The 25,048-nt window shown below is 37.2% G+C and overlaps 1 protein-coding gene and 1 long non-coding RNA gene across 3 annotated transcripts in view; one reads left to right on the top strand and one right to left on the bottom strand.

Annotated features, from left to right (window-relative positions):
- Positions 1 to 5,836, top strand: part of LOC104001617 (uncharacterized) — a 31,551-nt gene extending 25,715 nt beyond the window's left edge. Inside the window, exon 4 of the long non-coding RNA XR_010148374.1 lies at positions 5,479 to 5,836. This is a non-coding gene — a long non-coding RNA (uncharacterized LOC104001617). The remainder of the gene's footprint in view (positions 1 to 5,478) is intronic.
- Positions 1 to 22,677, bottom strand: part of ACSS3 (acyl-CoA synthetase short chain family member 3) — a 179,289-nt gene extending 156,612 nt beyond the window's left edge. Inside the window, exon 1 of one of the 2 annotated variants that reach the window (XM_509241.9) lies at positions 21,770 to 22,677. In XM_509241.9, coding sequence (XP_509241.2) covers positions 21,770 to 22,080 — 311 coding nt within the window. In that variant the 5' untranslated portion in view covers positions 22,081 to 22,677. The remainder of the gene's footprint in view (positions 1 to 21,769) is intronic. The other variant, XM_016923924.4, reaches the window with a different exon arrangement.
- Between the last annotated feature and the right edge of the window lie 2,371 nt (positions 22,678 to 25,048).

Raw genomic sequence — 25,048 nt, 5'->3', positions numbered from 1 at the left:
TGTCCTTGCCCCTTGCTCATTAATGCCTGCTAACTCACATCCAGCATAAAAACCTGGACTCAGCCCTTTGAGAGACTCTTGCTTGAATCTGATTTGTTCTCTTCGTCACCTTAGCCTACCCTGAGTCTTCGCTGTCTTTCCTAATGTTAACTTCACCCATTCTGTGTTTGACTCTGGCCTTGTTTATCAAATAAGTGAGACTGGGGCATGTATTTGGTTCACACATTGAGCTAAGTCAGTGAACGTGTGTGGATATCTGAAGGGTTTTTAAGAGGTAGGGAGCCTGCCCTCCATGGTCTTGATCTCTGGGTGCCAGAAGTGGCTAGTAGTAAATGTTTACATGATTCTTCTCTTCCCATCAATTTTTTCATCACTGCCAATTTCCATCCTTCCCTTTTCTGAGAGCTAAAAATTTTTAATTTAAATATGTATTTACTATTCAAATATTATAAAAGGGAATAAGACTGATACTGAAAAAAAAAGTCTTCTTTCAGAGTGAATGATAGCCTTTTTTCAGAGAGTAACGGACAGCTTTTAATCTGCAAATTTGGTTACTGAGCTACAGAAAGTTAAATTAGTAAAATCTAAAATGTTTCTCTCAATTCCACCATCCTCTCCCATTCCAAGAACAAAGCTTAATATATTTTTAACAGTGTGGCCTATAATATGAAATTCTCAAAAAGTGCCATATCGCACTTTGTATGAAATAACTGTTGAAAGCTTCCTTCAACACAACCATATTTAGTAGTCATAATGTTGCAACTTTATCTGTGTTCTCAGTCACTGATTTCTGCACTTTGCATGTATTTATTATTAAATAACTGAAAAGTTCAGGTTTATATTTACTTTCTGTTATGAGCTTCCTTCTTAGAATAACATTACAATTTATTTCCTTGATGACCTCCTATATACATGGGTCTTCATCACAATTTATAAATAAATAAACAATAAAACAAAAGAACTTCAGGCTCTTTTTCTAAAGTAGAATCAACCAAAGCCAACATATTGGAAACAATTCAAAGATGAAGGCTACATTTGATTACCTATATACTAAAAAAAGGTGAATATATAATCTTTATAAAAAAATTCATTATCTCATAAGAAGACTACAACAGATTAGAATCCCAAATATTAACTATAATAATTTTTCTATTCAAAAGTGTTTCTATTTAATACATTTCATAATAATTTTCTATTGATTAGACCAGAGACTGTGAAGGAAGGGGAAACATTATAACTGGAAACATGTTCTCCACTCTCAAAACGAAGACTGGTTTGCAATAACTATGATAAGATGCAAAATGTGGCAAATTTCCTGACAGAGGTACAAACTAAGCATGATGAAAGCACATAATAAGAAAGAGATTAATTCTAAACTAGGGAATGTGGTAAGGAGCTGATGGATGTGAAAAGGAATGTAGTACAATGTTAAGGCCTGAGCTTTGAGGCCAACAGACTAGAGTTCGAATCTTAGCCATGTCATTTGCTAGTTATTTAAATGACTGCAGACAAATTAACATGTCTAAGACTTTCTTTTTTCATCTATAAAACTTAGGGGAAAATTTTAAAGAATTGTATCAAGACAATGCTATGAGCATTTAACACAAATTAACTCACTTAATCTTCATGAGGACTCTGTGAGGTAAATACAGTAGGTCTTCATTTAACATCATCAATAGGATTTTGGAAATGGAGACTTTAAGCAAAATGACATACAAGGAAACTAATTTCACCACAGGCTAATTGATATAAACAAGTGTTAAGTTCCTAGGGCATATTTCTGGTCACAAAAACATCATCAAATTTCTAAATAAGGACCCAAAACACTTCTAATAGTAAACACTGAAATAAATATGAGCTATCCATACATTTAAAAAAGATAAATAACAACCACTAAGAGCATTATTTACCCAATTATTCAGCTCAGGGTTGTGGGCGGCTGGAGCCTATCTCAGCAACTCAGGGGACAGGGCAGGAACCAGCCCCAGACAGGACACCATCCTATCGCAGGGCACAGTCACACACACACACACAAACACACACACACACACACACACTCTCTCTCTCTCATACTGGGACCATTTAGATATGCCAATTCACCTTATGTGCACATCTTTAGGATGTGGAAGGAAATCAGAATACCCGGAATAATCCCACCCATACATGGGTAGAACATGCAAACAACACACACAGACAGTGGCCCTGCCCAAGAATTGTTCTTTTTTTTTTTTTTCCACTTCAATATTACAACAAAACAAAGTTGAACAAAATGCCGTTATTCAAGGACCTACTACATCCAATAATCCTCATTTTACATATGAGGAAGCTGAGGTAGAGACAAGTTTCCTACCTGAGGTCCACACGCAATGAGTGACACACTGGTATTAGTGTTAGTTGGGCTCTGAGTCTCAACTATTCTGTGTTAATGTGAGAGTGTTCATGCCTTCCACGATCGTAATTTTATACACATTTCATTGGCTCCTTTCAATAACCACAGCAGACAATTACTATTATTACACACATTAACAGATGAGCAGACTGGCTAAGGTGAGTTAGGAGGGCATAGCTCTATGGTCACAGGTAGAATGGGCAGGAGCAGGACACAAGTGGAGGGTGATCATTTATAGTGTTTTGAAACAATGAAGTGTGTTGTGATAACAAAGATGGAAGCAGGGAGGTGTTTGAGAAATATGGAATACTGTAAAGGAAAATTTCAGAGGCAAACAGGAAAAGAGTAAGGAAAACAAATACCAAAGAAACCAAAGTTTTAGGGCTGGGGTCAGCAAACTACAACTCACATGTCAAACTGGTCCACTATGTGTTTGTGCAAAGAAAACATTATTGGAACATATAACTGATTTATGTGTATTCTCTGTGGCTGTTTTTGCTCTACAACAGCAGAACTGAGAGGTTGCAATGGAACTGGTCTGGCCTGCAAAGCCAAAAATATTCAATCTAGTCCTGAAAAGAAAAGCATTCCCACTCCCTTCTCTAGAGCAGCCCTGTCTAGTAATTTCTGTGACAATGAAAATGTTCTATGTCTCTGCTGCTCAGTAGGGTAACGACTAGCCACATGTGTCTAACTAAATTTAAATTTAAATTAACTAAAATACAATAAAATTTAAAATTTAGTTCCTCCACCACAGTAGCCATCATACGAGTGCTCAATAGCCACACTTGGCTAATACAACTGAGAAACTGATTTTTAAAGTTTAATTAAATTAAACAACTTTAAATTTCTACCATAAAGACACATGTACACATATGTTCATTGCAGCACTTTTCACAATAGAAAAGACTTGAAACCAACCCAAATGTCCATCAGTGATAGACGGATAAAGAAAATGTGGCACATATACAACATGGAATACCATGCAGCCATAAAAAAGGATGAGTTCATGTCCTTTGCAGGGACATGGATGAAGCTGGAAACCATCGTTCTCAGCAACTAACACAGGAACAGAAAACCAAACACCACATGTTCTCACTCATAAGTGGAAGTAGAACAATGAGAACATATGGGCACAGGGAGGGGAACATCACGCACTGGGGCCTGTCAGGGGGTGGGGGGCAAGGGGAGGGATAGCGTTAGGAGAAATACCTAATGCAGATGACCGGTTGATGGGTGCAGCAAACCACATGGCACATGTATACCTATGTAACAAGCCTGCACTTTCTGTGCATGTATCCCAGAACTTAAAGTATAATAATAACAGAAGAAGAAAAAGAAAATGGTACGAGTGCATGTCCGCTTTTAAGTATCCATGTTATTTTCTGTGTACTTTTGTGTCCTCCCAGACTCTCTGCTTTCTGTAGGCAGGGACCACATGCTAGTTCATTAATGGCACACAACAAATGCTCAATGATTATTTTAAAATAAAAGTTTGTAAGTGTGAATAAATGTGAAATGTAATATACTCTCCTGACACATTCTCCTTACAAATTCTCTCCTGACACATTCTCTTCTGACAAATAATAAAAAGACTCTTATAAGGTAAATAGTCAGTGCTCAGCAAAAACAATGACTAGCTCAAAAGACTACTGTTGCACAGAAACAGAGCAGGCTTTAAGTATTTTTAAGAGGGCAACATTTTGCTTTATTCACACAGTGATATCCCATCTGAATTACAGATACTTGGCCTTTGGGAAGTATCAACTGACTGTTCCAGGAAACTCTCCAAATTGGGTAATTGCTTACTTGGAACAGAATAATAGCCTTATGTTAATTTACCACTAGGGATATTGTTTTTGTGAAAGTACTTGGAAAGCACATCTCTCCATAGCACAGATAATTATTTTAACAGAGAAACCTGATGTAAAGACAGAGGCATTCCTTAGTCCCAACGATCCTTCCTACATGAGTATGTATACTCAGAATCTGGCCCCATCACACCATCTCTAGCCAGATTGTCCCATCTCGACATGAAAGGACAACATAGACATCTTCAGCCCTGCCAGATCATCTCGGATTAAAGCTAGGTGAATTGCCAGTGGTGAGAAATGCAGCCCACAGGAAAAAGAATAGAAAGAAAAGCTTTCAGGAAATCAATGCCTGTTATCTGAACTGAATCCACTGTCAATGAAAAGACATGAATGAATGATCTTAAAGATTCTCCGGTTGTGAGTCATGCCTGACAGTAAATTCAAAGACGTTAAGGATACATTTTATCTTGTTTATTTGTATTCTAGAGGAAAATGCAGGAAAAACCAATAAGTTAAGTAAAAGGACATAGGATTTGGTTTAATCTAAAAAAGTGGAAAATGTAAAATGATAATTAGATTAATATTAAGGTTCAAAGTAAAAGATAAAAACATTTAGGTTTCAAAGCATAAGCATATTAAATTCAAATACAGTGCTTAAGTTTATTTTAAGTTTCAAATAAACTTAAAAGTAGAGTTTTTAAAGGAAAGCATGCTTCATCAGTCAGTCCTTTTCATAACACTTTAGGGACTCTCTTAGGAACAGTGGTCCCCAGTCAACCAATTCAGAAATGTCATGATGAGCTTGTAAAGAACCAAACTCCAAATGAGAGCAGGTTCCTAGAAACCAGACCTACAATCCAGAATGCCCCCAGGGCCACAAGTGTGTAACTTTGAAGAAACCTCAGAGTTATCCAGAGAACCAGGAGGGAGTGGAATGGAGGGTGTACTCTGCCTAATGACAGCTAGTATTTGTTGGAAAAAACAGAAGCATGTATTCCTGATGATAACAATAATGAAATGATGAACAAAGAAGGAAATGAGGAGAAGGAGAAGAAAGAGAAAGAGCAGCAGCAGCACGATGCAGGGGAGGAGGACCCCAACTAGCTGACCTGGTGTTAATGTTGCTCTGGTTAAGGAGAAATGGGAGGAAGACAGGAGAGCAATAGACAAGGATTGAAATTAATGTTCTCTAAACCTGAGAACTTTAGGACTATACATTTTTTCATTTTTTCATATTACATCTTTATCTTAACTATCCATTTCTTTCTCTTTCAGCTTATAACTCATGCAAAACAACATGCTGCAATGTTCTGATGAAATGCTCCTCTACAGTCGAGGCTCCCAGAAGGCAGAGAGCATATACATTAACTCATTCTGCTCAACACTTAGCTCATGTCCATGGAGAGATGTTGAATATGAGCTCCTATTAAAAAGAGGGAATACAATCAATCATTTGAGAATGTCCAAAAAGAACTTTTCCTTTCCATCAAGCCTTACAAATTATTCTAAGATTGTTTCTGTAAATACCATGTAATTGGGAGAGATACACAGGGAACGTCAATTGTGTCTGTAATGTTTTACTGCTTATGATAAAAAGATCTGAAACAAATGTGACAAAATACTAAGATTTCACAGAATTCAGTGTTGAGTCTCCTCTAAGTTATTATCTTTATTCTTCAAATATTTCATAAGGAAAAAGATGGTGGGAACTTACAATATTTATTATTTTTTTGGAGAATGGCTGGATAATATACATTGAAATCTGCTAAGAATTTACCAGAAGGAAGGAAAGAGAAACACACACACACACACACACACACACAGAGACAGAGAGAGAGAGAGAGGAAAAAAATATATCCTTGGAATGCCAAGCCCAAAGATGCAAGTCTATCTGCCGATTTATAATAGCAAATAAAGAGAAACCATCTAAATGCCAATATGAAAGGATTAGGAAATATTTATATATTCACCCAATATGTTAAATATTCTGTATACATTAAAAATAATGAATTAGAAAAATGGAAAAAACACTTCTTACAAGTGAAAAAAAATGAGCTACCAAATAATATGGATGGATAGTACAATTCCATTTCTCTGTAAGAACAGAAATAGAGATCCAGGGAGTCAAACAGATTGACAGACATAGATTCTTGATTTTTTAAAGGCATAACATCTACACATAAAATATAAATAAATAAATGCAAAAACTGGTGAATCTGAATAAGACCTATAGCTTAGTTCATTGCATTATGCCAATGACAATTTTGATTTTAATAATGTACTATAGTTATGTAAGATGTTATTACTGGGGGAAGCTGGATTATGGATACAAATGAACTCTTTGCATTATTTTTGCAACTTCTTGTAAGTCTATAATTATTTCCAAAAAAAAAAACACTGAAGGGAACTATACCTAATATAGCAAGATATTTGACTTTCCTGCATTTACCTAATTAAAATGTAAAGTAATACCTATTTTTACAGTGGGAAAAAAGGCATAAACCTACATTTTAATCAGAATTCTTTTTTTTTTTTTTTTTTTTTTTTTTTTTTTTTTTTTTTGGTGGCGGTGGGGACACAGTGTCGCTCTGTCATCCAGGCTGGAGTGTGCAGTGGTGCAGTCTCGGCTCACTGCAACCTCCATCTCCCAGGTTCAAGCGATTCTCCTGCCTCAGCCTCCTCAGTAGCTGAGACAACAGGCATGAGCCACCATGCCTGTCTAATTTTTTTGTATTTTTCAGTAGAGATGGGGTCTCACCATGTTGGTCAGTATGGTCTCGAACTCCTGACCCCAATTGATCCGCTTATCTCGGCCTCACAAAGTGCTAGGATTACAGCCGTGAGCCACTGCGTCTGGCTCAGAATTATTTCTGAATAAATAAATGCCAATGAAAGTAATTTAAACGTAAGTCTCAATCCTAGGCCTTGCATTTATAAAACCTCTCCCTTGATAATTAAATCACACTACATCTCCATCTAATGTCCAACCTATACCTTGCACCCAAAAAAAACCTTAAACACACAGACACAAACATAACCTAGACATAGCCTCAAAGATAAATCCAACTACACTAAATAGACACCATTGGACATAACTTTAATGCTAAGCAAAACATAAAACTTTTATCCTTTTTTTCCTAGCCTTATACTCAAAATAATCTGAGAACAATGTTACAAAGTACATCTTTATTATATTTTTGTCAATTACCCCACTATCTCCAACCACATTCCTAGATGAAACGTTTCCCATTAACATTTTGATAATTTGAAACTTGAATACAGTGCAGCCTGCTCAATTATCCAAGATCTCATTATCTAGCTGGTGCTAAGAAACCCACTATCTCCCTTTATTCTCTCTTTTCTGATTTGTCTTTCCCTTGCCTTCCTGCTTGTTTTCACCTCCAACAAAAAATGAGAGGCTGCACAAAGGGATAAAATTAAAATTAGTTGTTTTTTTAATCTATTAAAGGATTCATTAGTTAGAAAATGGCCACTGTTCACCAAAATGGAACGCTATGTGCTCTAGTTTTTCACACCTCAACAATCAAAGGCAATTCAGAGTAGAACTGATTGTAGAATAAAATGGATTTTGTTACTCTTATTTTCAGAAAATAATAGCTAGATAATCCATATCACTTGTTATTACTCTTCTTTTATTGAACAGGAAAATGAATGCTATTTTACTATAAACAAAATGCCCTTTTTCCTCGCTTGATGTATAACATTGTTTTTAGAGTTAAACTCTATCTGGACTCTCATCTTGCACCTGGAATAGTGCCTGGTCCATAGAGGTCATTCAGTAAATATTGGATGAAAGAACAAAATAAAGAAGAAACAAATGCATTAACAAATGAATAAACTCCAGAGCTAAAAAACAAAATAAAACCCACTTTTATAAATATAAAAGGCTAACAAACATATATGTGTATGTATATATGTATGTATGTATGCACAGCTCGTTTTTAAATCTGTAACACTGGTATTATGAGGATAAGATAGGATTAATTGGGGAGGAAACGTGACACAATGAGAAACTGATACACTCTCAAGCATAGTAAGTCTGTTTTTTCATCCTAGATCTGCTATCTCTGCATGGCAAGTGAGCATTAGCAAGTTACTTAACTTTCCTTAAATTCTTGAGAACTCAGGATGCTTTTAAGAAGTTAAATTACTATGGTAAAAGGTGATGCTGTTATTATGTACCAACATGTTTTGTATCCTGTAACATTTTAACATACACATACACAGGTATGCACACTTAGAGTAAAATCATCTTTTAGAATTTAAGAGATTTTGATCTAAGAGTGGTATTATATGATTTCCATCAAATATTGTCTTTGAAATATTTAATTTTTTTAAAACCCTCCTTATTAAAGTATTTTTTACTAATGATAAACTTGAAAATTAATATTTTTATAAATTAAGTAAACCAAGGTAAGAGAAAATTTCATCAAATTAGGTCTACTAAGCCTGTAATTACAAATTACATTTTCAGACTGCTCTTGAAATATTCTAGCAAAGTAAAACGATGCTTATGCTAGACATATGTAGGAGATCTTGAGCAGTCAAGACCCAATATTTTTAAATAATAATAAAATCAGTTTTATATTTTTTCTAAAATTCAAGCTTTTAACAGATCAAGATAGGCTTTTACTCTAATATATTAAAATTTTATCATAATTTATGATAACATAAATGCATTCTAATTCAACATTTTTATATAATTGCTATCACTTTTTCATTCTGTGATTTTAATTTTCTTAACATATTTACTAAAAGATGACAATCTGATAACATAATATCAACCCAACTCTTAATCTGAGATCCTTGGAATCTCATATGTGCCTAAGAGGCAACTTTTCCAGTTCATTCTCATATAGGAACAGTCAGCCCTCCATATCCACAGGTTACACGTGCACAGATTCAACCAACCATGAATCAAAAATATTTGAGAAAAATTAATTTTAAATAACAATATAATAATTAAAAAATACAAATTTGAAAAATACAGTATACCAATTATTTACATAGCACTTAATTGTTTTAGGTATTACAAGTAATCTAAAGATGATTTAAAGTATATGGGAGCATGTGCATAGGTTATATGCAAATATTACACTATTTTACATAAGGGATTTGAGCATCTGCAGATTTTGGTATCTGCAGGGAGTGGGTGGTGTTCTGGAACCAATCCCCCACATAGGTGAAGTATTTCCCTACTTTCCCTACTTGCAGTATATATGTATTTGTCTTGATAAATGGAAACCCATGGATTATAAAATATCCTCTACTACAGCTTAAGGATCAATGAATGAGCTAAGGAGAGGCAAAGGAAGCCAACTGCCTCAAAATAAAGCTTAGACCCAAAGCTTAGATGACAAAACTTCAAACTCTTTGGTTCCTTGATGGAGGATTTGTGGATTATTTGAGGTTCTGATTGGATAGATGATTCAGGTAGTATCTACCTGCAATTTATATAAAAAATCAGATTTAGGAGATGGATTAGAAGGTAAATCTGTATATGATGAAGTTTTAATGTCAGTTCAACTGATATATACAGAAGGCTTTGTGCATTCTGCTGCGAAGATCACAAATGTAATTTAGACCTGAACCCTACTCTCCTATTACTGAGTGGCGATGTATCAAATTATTGGTAGAAGTATCAATAGAGTATGAGCTCACATAATAGATGTGAAGTGACAAAATGTAGATGAGCGTTGAGCATTTTTGCCAAATTTTCTTAAAAGAAAACAAGATTGAAATGCTTTTTAGGAAAGAACCACTAAAGATTTTAAGATAAAATCCCTAGAGACATTGAAAGGCGACGAAATCAAAAAGACATGTGCAAGTTGGCTCTGGGAAAACAGTGAGGACTTACATTTCTCTAAGATAAGAGGAGAGTGGAAAACACACAGAAACACAGAGAACAAATAAAGCAAAGGGAAGTTAAATCCCGATTAACATTTTTAAGAATGCTACATTGCTCTCATGCTTTTTCACTCTCTAGGTTCTGCTATGTAAAACAGAAGGTAGAGAGCATAATTACAACTTATAACTGAAATTAGGCTCTACAGTGTGACCCAACTGGGTTGAAAAAACTAAGTCCACCACTGTATGACTTCGGACAAGCCACTTATCTTTCTGTGCATTTGTTTACAGTGTTATAAAAATGCATTATAAGAGTTGTTGGGAAGATTCAAAGAGATAATATACATATAGTGATTAGCATAGGGCCCGACACAAATCAAATTCTTCATAATTAGTACCAAAACAGCAGTACTATAGTCTTTGCCATTGTCATTGTTTTGTTATTATTACTATCACCATTATCATTACTGACCATAATACATCAGGTTACAGAAAGGAATGACTCAGTAACAAGCTAGAGAATAATCACATGTTAGTTTCCTTCTCATTCTATTCCACATATATTTTTGACTCATCCCATAAACACTCAAAGGAAGCATTTAACATTTCTAGATCATTTGTTTTCCAAAGTTTGGCAATGTCTATGGAATAACACAGGTGAGAGACACTACAACTCATTGACCCTGCCCTGGATTCCTAAAAAATGGGATATTCTTATTAGAACTAAGGGAGCCAGTTGCAATGCAATTTCCAAGAAATATATCTCTGCACTTAACATATGTCATTAATCAAGGTTTCCCCACCTGCATATCTTCTGCTTGAAAATGCAGAAGGGAATTAGGATCAAGATAAAAAAGAATGAAAGAAAAATAAAAAGAAATAGTACACATCAACGCATTTAAAAGTAAATAAAACCAACAACTTAACATATAAAGAAATCCTATTTTTTTATTGAGAGGTTGGAGGAATAAATTTCCAAGTGTTCATAATTAGATACATTAATTAGGCTATTTATCATGTTCTTATAAAAATAACATTAAAGCATACTATAAGCAATGAATAATGTGGTCATTATAGATTTTCCTTAAGCCAGAAAATCAACAGAGTAGTTTTAAGGAAGAGATTAATATTGCTTTCTACTGCCCAGGAAACATTTCTAAAGAAGCTGTCAACTCATTTAAAGCTCCCTTCCTCCCACCTTTAGGACTGTCATACACAATAAAAAATTAAAAGTTTATTTTTTCAAAGAACAGCTATTTTTTATTCCATATCTAGAATGTTTTTAAGATGTAGACCCAAACTTTAAAAACTCTTCTTATATCACTATTTAAAAAGAAAAGTAAAAACTTTAAACAGTTTCAGAGGAGAAGAGTTAAAAAATTTTTAAAAATCTAAAATTAATTGAGACTATTTTCAACAAGCAATAGAATATATTTAGGAGCACAGATGCTAAATTCAGCCAGCCTGGGTTGAAATCTTAGCTCTGCTATTTACTAGTTTTATAAGTTTAGGCAAGTTTCTTAAGAAACTATATTTCCAAACCCTTTAAACAAGAATAAAAATTGGCCCTGCCTCACAGAGTTGTTATAAATATTAAATAAATTAAAACACTTAGTATTGTATCTAGCGCATACTATGGAGACAATAAAAAGCTTAGTTGTTAGCTGTTTTCATAACAGCTGTTTTTATGATAACAGATAATAAAAAGGTTAGCTATTTTATGATATACATGACAATGTTTATGTACTTTAGCAGACTAAATTATCCCAACAGTCATAAAGTTATTATTTACCCGTCAATCAGTAAGGACAGGCTGGATTATGCCATACGGTAACGACTGCAAAATCTCAGTAACTTGCAAAAATAAATGTTTATTTCTCATTCATGCCACTCCATTGTGGGTTCAGGTAGACTCCCCAAAACATTGTCATCTATACGTTTTTGCTTAGCAATCCAAACTGCTTCTATTCTACATGTACTTCCAAATGGCCATGGCAGATGAGAAAGAACTAATAATTGAAGCTCTGGCAATTAACTAAGTGAAAAGCCTTGCTCCTCTTATTGCAGTGGCCAAAGCTAATCGCATAATCACGTATATGTGGGGAAGACCAATCTTCCTACATACTAGCAGAAGAGAACAGACGAGAAAAGAAACAACACAAAAAATAGTAATACCCATCACAGTATGCATTTTATAATTCTTCCGTATTATAATTATTTGGACCAAGATACTGTTCAAAGAGTAGAGCCAAGATTTTGAACCAGAAATCAGTTTGTTTTCTCCACTAATTCTCAATACCTTTTCCTCCTAACCACCAAAATTAGGGTATCCAACAAACCCCATTGATAAGAGTGGCAAACTTCATCTGTACTTAAGGAGGGAGAGTTGGGAGGGAGAGTTAGAGGAAGGCACAGTCTAGGTATTTGTGGTTTATTATAGAAAAATACTTGCCTCTCAATTGAAAATCAATGGAATTCTATGAAAATAAGAAAAAATGTATGGAGAGAATGCAAAGTGAGATTAGTGCAAAAGTGGACTTTTCTAAGCTCCCATGCACTCATTAAAGTTATTTAGCAAATGGACAATAATATGGAGTGACTAATTTTTTTTTAGTCTTACTAAATTTTTCTACAGATATCTATACTGGCCAGATCTACAGTAGAAATTAAGCATTCTTTTTCTTCCTCCTTCTTTTCTTCTTCTTCTCTTCCTCTTTCCTCCTTCCTCCTCCTCCTGCTCTTCTTCTTCTCCTGCTCCTTCTTCTTCATCTTACCAAATTTATTTTATTTAACTGCTGCATCCACTTAGGAATGACACGTTGAAAGATTATACTTGGCAAGTGTTGTTATTCTACCATAAACACCTTAAGAGAAGGTATTCCTATTGTCCAGAGTCAGGTCATAAGTTAAAGACCTACAGACTTTAATTGCTTTCCTCCCTCTTAAGGCAATTAATGTTTTAAATTATTAAAGCCGCATAATTAAACTCTATCCCTCTCTAATTTAGTATTTGAAAGATCTTCTGTTTTTTACTATCCTCATATTTCCAACTGGACTCCTTCAAACTCAAAATTCACAAACTTTAATTTTCCTAAGATGTTATAAAAATAATACCTATCCTTTCTATGCACTGTTCCTTACCTCATTCAACTAAAATACTGACAAAAACAAATATAATTAATAACTTTAATATAACAAGTTCCCTATCCACGTAGTTTAGATAAAGGATTTGAGCTCCACGTTCACATATACTTGAAACTGTAATTTAGAGAGGTTATTACATTCATATATATAATTGCAAAGATTCATTAGCCTCCTACACATTTTTCTTACAAATGTCACACCACAGTGGAAAGCAATGATCTCCCTCATGGAGTTGCAGCTTGTTGCTTATGAAAGTAGAATAAAAAAAATAAAAAGAAGAAGAAGAACAAGCAAATAACTTCAACCACTGGATTTTTTTGTCCTTTCAACTAATACGATATGTGGCATGACAAAAGAAAAGTAAGCCACCTTTCAGGAGGTGATAAGAGTGTGGATTTTCCCCCAACACCTAGTAGTTGATCAGTCACAGACGATTGAATTTCCATTGTTCATTGATTGCGCCATTTGCCAGGCAATCCATCTTGCTTATGTAATTGCAGCATTCCTGTAGTTCACTCTGTTCTGTCCTGAAGGTTCAGCAGCATGACAGGCTGAGAAAATTAGATACGGCACAGTACCAAGCTGCTGACCTTCAGAATATAAAATAAGGCCCATCTTTTAAAACTGGTCTTTCTTGATGAGGTTATTTTGAGAGGCCTTATTTCTAACAGGCAATTTTTCATGCCAACCAGATACCTTCTTAAAATATTTTTAAATCTATAAAATAATGATGATTTTATATTTTAAATATACCTTTACTGTGTACAACGCTATGAATAAATTCATTTAATTTAGAGTTTGTCAAAAGGAGAAAAATTCTTCCTCTTTATATAACACTCTCACCTTCAAACCAGAATTAAATGTAATTTTAAAAATATCTCACAAATACCGAATTTCTCAAACAGTTTAATGTAGCTGAGCATTTGTTTGCCAAAGAGCCAAAGTTCAATAGGGGGATTAAATTGCTTTCTGGATACATAAAATCCCCATTATATTTGTATTTATTTTCCTTTGAAGCAATCTCAAACTCACAGAAAATTTGCAATTACAAGATAAAGTACTTTTTTTTTTCCCTTTGAAACATTTACTGACATGATACCCAAGAACCCTAGAATAATTTAATATGTAATTGTTATAAATAAGGACATTCTTCTAGAGAACGATACTATAACCATCAACTTCAGGAAACTAATATTGACACATTACCACCATCCAATCCTGAAATCCTGTTCTGGCTTCTTACTTGTCCCCAAAAATATCAATTATGGTGAAAATATTCAGAAACTACCTTTTGCATTTAATTCATATCTCTTTGGTCTCCTTCAATTTAGTAGCCAAAAATCTTTTTCAGGTTGGCCAAGATTTGGCAACCTGCCTTCTGGAACAGTTGCCTTGATATTTGGAGGAAAAGATTCTGGGCTTAGCCACTGGAGCTATTAATACTAACCCAGGTCTAGCCTCTACTAACTAGCTGTGTGGTCTTGAGATTCAATTCCCTCATATGTAGAAAAGGCATGATAATACTAACTTTGCAGCATCTGGGGAAGGAATAAATGGAAATACATGACTCTATTGTATAGTTGATAGTTCAGAGAAAGGACTCAACAAATATTCATTATCTTTTCCCTTTCCAGCTGCTTCCTTATCCTCCCTGTCAGACTCACAAACAAATATTGAGATATTTAGCTCACTAGAATCACTGTAGTATTTAAAAAGAACAAACAGATCACTGAGTACTCTTTAAACCAATTCTGAGACTTTTGCAACCTGTTTCTTTCAGTAACTTCTAGCAGCAAAAGCAAAAAAATAACATAAGAAACCATACAAAGTTCAACTTGCAAAAACAAGGAGTCCTGTTGAGCAGTAGGCTTCAAAACAAGCAAAATTCCCTTCATTCCTATTTCATAATTTCTTCACTTCTGCATTTAAACATAGATTTCTTCTTAAAGGGAGGAGAGGAAATAAGGAATGATGAAGAAACTATATTTTACTTGACCCAGATACCACCATACTGCCATATATTATCCTGTTTCATCTTCCTGTCACTGTTGAATATCCTCATGGAATGTTTTTGCCTATACCAGTTCACTCTGTAATGTGCTATTCTGGCTTTGGCCCTCATCTCACCATTGATATCATATTATAGAAAGTCATCAAGAATCTCTGAGTCACAGCAGATTTTTTTTTTGATTTTCAATAGCCTCAAAGCATCTCTAGAGCCCTTGACCACTATTTTTATCTTTTCTCTCCTTTACAATGCATGACACTAGACTATCTTGCTCTTTCTTTTCCTCTTTCTTTGAATGTCCATCCATTTCCATAGTTTTTTCTCCCACTTTTTCCCAAAGTTCAGTCCTTACTATTTTTCTCTTCTCTTCCCTCTCTTTCTCTCTTTCACTTCAACTTTCATAAGCTTCTACCTCTCACCTCTTTAAGATTTATACTAAAATCTGTAATTCTACATCAAGCTCTCTCCCAGTTTTCAGCCTCGTAACTTTAATTGCCCCATCAATTCCTCATCTGGACATTTAAGTCAGATTCTTACAGTTACCATGTCTTTACTTCCCTGCATCCCACTGCCAAAAAGTCACTATGTGTAATTTAATTTTTATTCCTGAAGTTCCTCTCTTTCTACACCTCCTGCTATTACCCTAGTTCATTAGTCACATTATTTTATGTTCTCATTACTCCATGTTTCCCAATATCCCTCATTTCCCAACCTACCAAGAAATATTGAAATCTGAAGTCAAACTTGGCTTCTGATAATACTTTCATCCTATCACCTTCTTAACAAAATGTTTCCATGGATCATTACTGCCTTACGAGGCACTGCAAACAAAAATGATCACAATGGAAAAGTTAACGGCTGGGACAGGCAAAGTATAATGCAATAGGGGTGAGGACAGTGAATAACAAACAAGCACATGCACCATTTAAAGGGTCAGAGCTGCTCAGTTCCAGCCAAGTGTTGCTGTGCAGGAATACTGACCCATCGCCGACAGACATTCCGGGTTTTTGTTGGTGTTCTTGTTTGTTTTTTTGAGACAGAGTCTCACTCTGTCACCAGGCTGGAGCGCAGTGGCACAATCTTGGCTCTGACTCCCTAGATCAAGCGATTCTCTTGCCTTAGTCTCCCAAGTAGCTAGGATTACTGGTGTGTGCCACCACATCCAGCTAATTTTTGTATTTTTAGTAGATACGGGGTTTCACCATGTTGGCCAGGATGGTCTGGATCTCCTGACGTCGTCATCTGCCTGCCTCAGCCTCCCAAAGTGCTGGGATTACATGGGTAAGCTGCTGCGCCCTGCCCATTTTTTATTCTTTAAGGAGAAGACCAAGGGCCAGGCACGGTGGCTCATGCCTGTAATCCCAGCACTTTGGGAGGCCGAGTGAGCGGATCACGAGGTCAGGAGTTCGAGACTAGCCTGGCCAACATGGTGAAACCCCAAATCTACTAAAAAAAAGTACAAAAATCAGTCGGGTGTGGCGGTGCACATCTGTAATCCCAGTTACTCGGGAGGCTGAGGCAGGAGAAATGGTTGAAGCGGGGAGATGGAGGTTGCAGTGAGTGGAGATCATGCCATTGCACTCCAGGCTGGGTGACGGAGTGAGACTCCGTCTCAAAAAAAAGACCAAAAGCTGAATTTTTTACAGGAAATTTAGATTTTTATCTTCCAATATTTAAATGCTAACAAATTAAACAAACAAAACTTGTAGGTCAAACAAAGCCTACCTGCAGGCTTTCAGCCCTGCTGTGACCTAAGAAGTAAATGCAAATGCCTTAGCTCGCTACTCCAAGCCTTTTAAAAGCAGGCTGAAACTATTTTCTGAAAGTAAGTCCCAGCAACTCAGACAAGCCACTAAAAGCCAGCTGGTCTACTATAACTATCCTCTAAGGACACTTGGCTTTTCTTACCTCTATGTTTTTGTCATCTTGTTCCCTGAACATAAATGACTTTCCTCCTAAGTCCTACTTTAAGATTCACTCTAAATGCTACCACTTCCCCTCAAAACTTATTGGACCACATTAGCTCATAGGAGTATTTCTTTCATATTCCAAAGATAATCATATCTAGTTGTATGTGTCAGGGACAGTCCTAGGCACTTTACAAGCTTCTCTCACCCAATTTTATCCTTAGAAATAGATACCGTCATGATTCTAATTTTGCAAATAAAGGTATTGAAGCTTTCTCAGAGTAAGCGGCAAAGCTACAGTTGAACTCAAGCCTGTATTGACCCAGTGAAGAAGAAGGAATAGGAAATTTACATTTTGGTCATGTATTACCTGACAGGTATTATATGCCAGGAAAAAATTTAAAAATCCTTAACATAACTCAAAAGACCATTCACAATATGGCTCTCTCCTTCCATCTCAAGATAATTTTCTCTCATTTCTTAAGCCCCAACCACGTAAACCTTCTTTAAGTTTCTGGAACTTACTAAACATGTCTACCTCATGGCCTTTGCATATGCTATTTTCTTTCCCTGGAATGTTCCTCCCCACTTCTCACATGTCTAACTCCTACTCATTTTGATCTCAGTTTAAACATCATTTCCTCTAGACCCCTCTCATGATCCTTCTAAAGAAGACAGTATCATATCACCCAATAAAGGTTGGATTACCTAGCATCTACTGCAACTCTAAATAGTGTTCATCATGTTGAAAACCAGATACGCATGTTCTCACTTATAAGTGGGAGCTAAACACTGGAGACATACAGATATAAAGATGGGAACAATAGACACTGGGGATTCCAAAAGGCAAGGAAGGAGAGAGGAGGGCAGGGTCAAAAACCTACCAGGTACCGTGTTTACTATCTGGGTGATGAGTTCAATGGAAGCCCAAATCTTAACATCACACAATATGTCCATATAACAAACCTGCACATGTACCCCTGCATCTAAAATTTAAAATTAGTCTCTTTTGTAATAATTTAATGCATGTCTTTCGCGCTGCTGTGTGGTGAGTTCCTTCACTATCTCTTTCATCATTTTCTCTGTACTGTACATGCAGTGGGTGAATGATTGATGTCCTTTAATTCTTAAAAGCCATTTTAAGACTTGGCAGGATTAAACAACCTTAATCTCAGCTAGTAAGGAATTCAGATCCTGCATTTTGAGAAACCCACAGTATTTTGACTACAGAAATGTTAGCCAAGCTTAAGTTATTTTCTAATAATCTGCATTTAGTTAGTCTTTTCCTTTTTGGTTTATAGTCACTGTTAATACATATTGATTTCTAAACAAATGGTATATGAGAATCCTATCATTGAATGTTGTTTAAATAAAAGTAAACTAAAATTGGATTGCAATGCTTCCATAGAAAGAGATAAATTGATGGCCCAGAGAGTCAACCACAATATATAATAGAAAAGTGAATTGACTAATCCTTCAGAGAGTGGCAGCTGGATTTCAATTTCAGGACAGGCAGCAGGATGTCTATCCGGAGAAAATAACCAGAAACATCCACTTTGTTGTTCCAGGACTGAAGAAATTACTATGATTGCAGTTCTCCACTGAAGTCTCTCTAATAGAGACTTTATTACCCAAAGAGCCAGGTGTTAACAATATGGAGTAACCACCAAACTGTGAGGAGAAGCAATTACGTATAAATCCCTAAAGCACCTACCCGTAATTTGGATTTGTCTTTCGAAGGTCTTAGAAATTACAGGACTGGAAATGCATTTAATAAAGTCATTCACTACAATGGAAGTTCCCTTCCATATATCACCCTTAAAGATTTATTCTCCATGTCTATATTACTGCACGCATAAAATGTTGCATAGCTTATGTCATTGTGAAAGCTAATATCCAATACTATTTATATGCTGAGACTTTTGATAAGCCTGTGGGTTCTGAGGGGAGTTTACTTTTGTGAACAACAAACAGACAAGCTTATAATGAAGAATCCCTCTTGCCTCTGGGAAGCCAAAGGGCATCAGAGACTGTGACTACACATATGCCAGATCCACAGAGGAGAGAACAATTAGCTATAGTAATCTCGCCTTGTTTTGCTTAAGCACTTGGCTGTCAATATCTCCCTTCTCCAGATCCCAGCTTCAAAGAAAGTAAGTAAAGCTCCTTCACACCAAATTGTGCCTAAATCCACTTATCACCTCCCAAAGAGGTGTCTTGTTTTATAGCAACAAAAATCATCAAAGCTATGTATCCAGTTAGTTGACTCTCACTTTAAAAATTTATATGCCAGCTCTGCCTTAGATCTTGCAGATATAAAGCCAAACAAAATAAAAGTAAATTCAGTCTGCCCTTCTGTTTTGCTTTGTGGAAAATTGCTAACCAATCAGGACTATCTTCATTTAGGTATCCAATGCAGTCATAGATTCAAATTGAAACTACTGACTAACTGAAATTTAAGATTGGTCTCCTACGTCTACTTCCCTCCCAACCTTGCTTGCCCAACCAGAATTCTTGTAAGATTGAATCGCACTGCTGAAATAAATAGAGTCAAAGTTTTATCACTTCTTCACTTTGATTTTCTGGGCATGAGTTCAAGACTAAAAAGATAAAGAATTCATATACAGTGTTATCAAATTGTGATCTATAAAAATATAGTGACCCTTTCACAAAATTTCTCATTAAACACATCTTATACACACCATTTTAAAAAATGTAGACAAGCAACTAGATATTATAAAGAAAAAGCAAATTATTGAAAAGGAAATCTCCTGGTCTTAAGCTCTACTTGCTGGGACATTGACACTCACTTCCAAAGCTCTCTCCTGGGCCTTTGCTGATCCCCGATTGTCCTCTCGAATCACTCCAATCTGTCCTTTCTCCTCCATTCTTATTGCCACTGCCTTAGGTCTGGCCCTCACTGGTTTTCATTTAGAATATACCTGTGGCTTCTTAACTGAATTCTCTGCACATTAGTTTTATAATAGAGATGGCCACATAAAATCATTTATAGTACCATATTTTATGACAGATATTTGTACACAGAACTTTGAGAAACAGTGATGCAATAATCTCTGTGCTTTCATCTGAGGAATACTAGGAGAGTTTCCTGCTCCTAAGATAATTATGGTCTGAGAATACAAAGAGAGCTATTCTTCCTCTAACATGTATAGGGTCTAGTGTATAAAGACATAGTCTTCATCCTTTACTAAGTTAAGCCTCCAATTATTTCCATATTTGCATTTCAGGAAAGTGAAACACAGAGAGATTAAGTCACTTGACTGTGAACACACAGTAACTGTGAGAAGCCAAACTCAGACCAGGTAGTCTGGCCCCAGAGTCCATGCTTTTAATCTTTATGACTTCTAGAAAGCAGGGACTAGGTTTTACTCATTGTTGAACACCCAGTGTCTTGTTCACTGTCTGGCACAGAAAAGAGGACCGATCAAATACTATTGAAAAAATAATTGATAGGAAGGGGCAAGGTGCTCAGATTCTAAAGGGAACACCATGTCATCCCCACACACTTTTGAGAGGACTGGGCATGGTGGAGACACAGAACAGGCTCTAGCCAATTCCATTCCAGATTTCTTGCTCTGACCATAGAGCCATTCGTCCACTGCAAACCTGACCATATCATTCCCCTCATCTCATTGCTGAGCAGTGTTTTTCAAACTTTTACGGGAAACATCCTCTCTAATGGCTGGCAGATGAGAGCAATCACACCCCCAGAGGGCAGACACATAAGGAGCCACACTCTAAGAGTATCACTGACTGTGCTTCACCCTCAGTATCTTAGCAAGCTTGATATTTATTCTACAATGTGTCTGTGTTTGTTGTAACGCAAAAAAAAATAATGCTTATAACTTCTTATAATTCCAACTCCAGGTAGAAGACTTTACTCCTACGATGACTTCTAACATCACCTGGCCTATATCTATCTGTATTCTTTCTGGGTACCCCATACTGCAGCTTCATATACACAACAGGCCTATGGATCTGATCCAAGCTACTTAGCACAGTACATAAATCCCTTCCCAACCTAGCCCCTGACTCACCACTTCCCCTCCCACCTCTCCAGCCAACACAATCATTGGCAGTCACTGTCTCAGTCACAGTTCAAGCTGTTGTTCACCTCTAGAACTTTGATAATTAGGGCCTTGTCGACTTCGAGAAGACATACCCATCCTTCCAAACCCTTATGGGGTGCGATTTCATTGAAGTCTTTTCTTAACCCTCCCTCCCCATAGTAGGAGGACACTTAGTTATAATTCCCTAGTTTATTGTACCGCTTGCTTTGTTTACCTAGTATCTCCCTTACTAGACTGTGCGGTCCCTGGAGGCAGGATCTTGTTTTAGTTTTCTTAATATTCCCACTGCCAAAGCAGAACCTTGCCAGTCAGGTAAATCTCCCGTTTATGGGACACTGTGTTCACAATAGGTAACAGGGTCTCTCAAGAGCAGAAGGCAAGAGAACTGACTATGAAATTGAAATGAAACACGAATTGAGGGGTCTGAACACATCTCCAGTTTCAATTTTCTTTCGTCATAGAATGCCAGATTCCAGGTCCCAGGGAGGTCCTGGCGCCCAAAAAGTTACCAGGGATGGGGGATCAGGGTTGGCACAGAAGTCACTCACCAACTGGTAGAGGGCGAGTGTTTGTTCTCCAGCGTTTTGGTCCAGGGCTTGTACCAGCTGATCTGCTCGGCAGCTGTGCCCCAGAACCTCTCGGGGTCGGTCACCGAGGCTGCGAAGTGGGTCTTGTACTCGCTGCCACTGCCGGAGGACAGTGCCCTGCATCCCCGGCCCCCGAGACCGCCCCGCGGGCCCGGGACCACTAAAGCCCTGAGGGCCGCACCGGCTCCCCGGGCCGGAGAGGACCCAGGCAAGGGTCCTCCGAGCCCCCCGGCGCTGGTGACTTTACGACATTGCAGCCAAGACGGTTTCATCTCCTCCGGCCACCCGCGGTCCCCGAGTGTGCGACAAATGGTACTCTTGCAACTTCCTGGGGCCTGAGGGAAGGGAGTAGGGGGCGGGGGCAAATTCCGAAGTGAGCCCGGAGCCCAGAAGTTTGGAAGCCACACTAGAGTCGCCGGGAAAAACCGACCTGGAGCGACCAGAGAAGCAACAGGCTAAAGTGGGGGCCCCGGGACAGGGGTGTCACAGCGCCGTTGCAGCAGGTTAGTTGCGCTGCTGCACGAGATCCAAACCCCAACACGCACTTCCAACCCCACAGCCTTCCCGGAAAAATCGCGCTCAAACTCCAGAACGTCCTTCCGATTTCAACACACAAGTACTCCTAGGAGGAGGCCAACGGCCCATCTCTTTCCATTTTCAATCCAGCAGTTTGTACACGGCTGGTTTAATCTTTGGAAGGTCGTTGGTGGAGGTGGCATCGCCTCTGACCTGCAGGAAACCAGCAACTCGGTGCGTTGAGGCAAGGCTCTTTGATTGTTATTTATTGATTGATTGATTTTTCAAAATCAGCTCAGTCCCTGGTTACTAAAAACACAAGCAGCTCCAGGGCAAGGACTGCTCCGGGATTTCCTGACCACTGAGAGGGTAGGAGGAGTGGAAGGAGGTTGTGCCAAACAAATTGGGAAGAGCTTCTTGGGGTGATTGACAGGCCACAGGAAAGGTGACCCCACTGGGATGCGGATTCACCTGCTGACCAGACTCTGCATGTGATCTAGACAGAGAACAGATAGGACTTGTTGCATTGCCTCCCTTCTAATTTGCCTGCTTGGAGTTTCTGTGGCTTTTCTAATGAGAAAACAAAACAAACAAATAAACAAAAAACAAAAATAGGAAGTAAGTAAAGATGAATCAAAAGAGGAAACTGGGAAAATGTAAAAAGAAAGGTGGTATATAGTACTGTCTAGGTTTAACATTCGTCAAGCTCCGCTATTATTCATGCTTTAGCGAGATTCAGATGCAATCTTTTGCCTTAATAGTATGCCAAACACATTCTGTCTTGGTGTGACAGTATTTGCAGGTTTAAATGTAAAGACACGTATTTCCAAATCTGAGGTGAGAAATAGTGGCCTGCCCCTGACCTTGGGAAGGATCATAACTTGAGAATCCGTAAACAAATGATTCTGCAGGAAAAGAATAATGTGGAGATAAAGGCTAAACAGAACAGAGGTAAGTGTAATGCAAAACAGAGAATATTTCTTTAAATAACCACCTCCCTTTCCACTGAGAGGCAAGGCACTAGACTTTTCCCTGACATCTGCAGTCTACTTTAGTCCTTCCAAAGGTCTCAAATCAAATAATGTCGAATAGCCAAAGACACAGTCACCATTTAAATCCAGAGAAAGTTACAAAGCCATTTAACCTCTTCGTCCTCTCCAGAACGACAGATTTATTATTGGCACCTAGTATGTGTTCACATTGTACTGGGCACTTTAAACAAATGTTAGCTCCTGTAATTCTCATGAAAGTACCAAGAAGTGGGAACCATAATCCCATGTTTACAAATGGAGCTAGTATAGAGATAGATCGACTTGCCCAAGGCCACGCAGCTAGCAAGTGAAACAGTCAGGATTCAAACTTTATGGATGCCCAGTATTTCAAAGCCCAGATGCTTTGAATTACAGATATGCCGTGATACAATTTACTGACACCTCAAGGTGGAGGGCTAGGGGAAAACCCACTCTAATCCTGTCACTCACTCCAGGATACTGTGCAAATACGATCATTTTATCTCTGTGCCACAACTTGAACAAGGAGGGGAATCTGACTCCAAAGTCCACGATTTTAATTCCAGGCTGAGTATCTTCTACTTTAAAAAAAAAAAAAAAAAAAAAAAAGATCTTAGAATTCCAGTAAAATATGACAAATTGAATAGCCACATTCATTCTTCTCCTTAAAGAAACTCCACTGAAAGAGAATCAAAGAGGGCGGTGGTCGTGGTAAAAATCCTACAAGGATAAAGAGAACAGGAAAAGAAAAGAAAAGAAACCAAATGAAAGAATAGAAAGAAGATGAATCTGTGGAATATGACTTAAAAGTGGGAGGAGGAGCTTGTGGAGGAGAAAATAGATTTTCCTAAGGAGAATCCATTTTCTCTTTAGGAACCTGGTATGTCTCAAGTTTTGGAGGTGCTGGGTTCCTCTGAAGGTTCAGAAGGAAGTATGAAGTTCAGAGCTTAAAAACAAGGAACTGATTACAAGATCACATGAGGCAAAGTTAGACCCCCGTATCGCCAGATGAAACCACTTTTTCTGGACCCATCAGTATACCATTTTTTCTTTTGAAAGTAATTGTATACAATAGATTGTTACTGTAAGATCCATTTCAGGCTGAAGGGAGAGCATAAGTGTAGACATAATCCATGAAATGCAGCGGGTCTGGTTTGGAGAGTGTTCAGTGTACAGGTAGAGCAAGCAAGGCCAGTGGAACTAGAAGATTGTACTGGACAAACAGTCAGACAGACGAGTGTAAATAGTGTCAAATGCAAGTCAGTACCTCAGGATAAACTATTAGCCTTTAAATTAAGACACCAAGAGCCTGTTGATTGCTCATTAAGCATATGAAAAGATTAAAATCATGAGCCATGAAGTCTCAGGTTGAATCTTATTACACTACTGCCACTTATTAGGTGTGAAAATTTGGAAAGTTAATTAAGTTTTCTGAACTGCAGTTTCTGCATCTGTAATCTGAAGCTGATAATCTTACTTCACAGGATTGTTGCAAGGTTCAAATATGCGTAAACTGCTTAGCATTGGGTCAGTAGCAAGCCAAGCTAATTTAGGACAGCAGCCAAGCCAGTGAACAACCAAATAATCTAAAAATTCAACCCTGCAAATTAACATACCTAAAATGTAACAAACAGAACCTCTCAAAAGAAACAATTTTAATTTAAGCATGCATATAAATTCTGTATTATTTCAAAAAATAAAATTATATTTTTAA

The sequence above is a fragment of the Pan troglodytes genome, chromosome 10, assembly GCF_028858775.2.
Source record: "Pan troglodytes isolate AG18354 chromosome 10, NHGRI_mPanTro3-v2.0_pri, whole genome shotgun sequence".
In the NCBI taxonomy this organism is placed as follows: domain Eukaryota; kingdom Metazoa; phylum Chordata; class Mammalia; order Primates; family Hominidae; genus Pan; species Pan troglodytes.
This window is presented reverse-complemented; position numbering and strand designations above follow the sequence as displayed.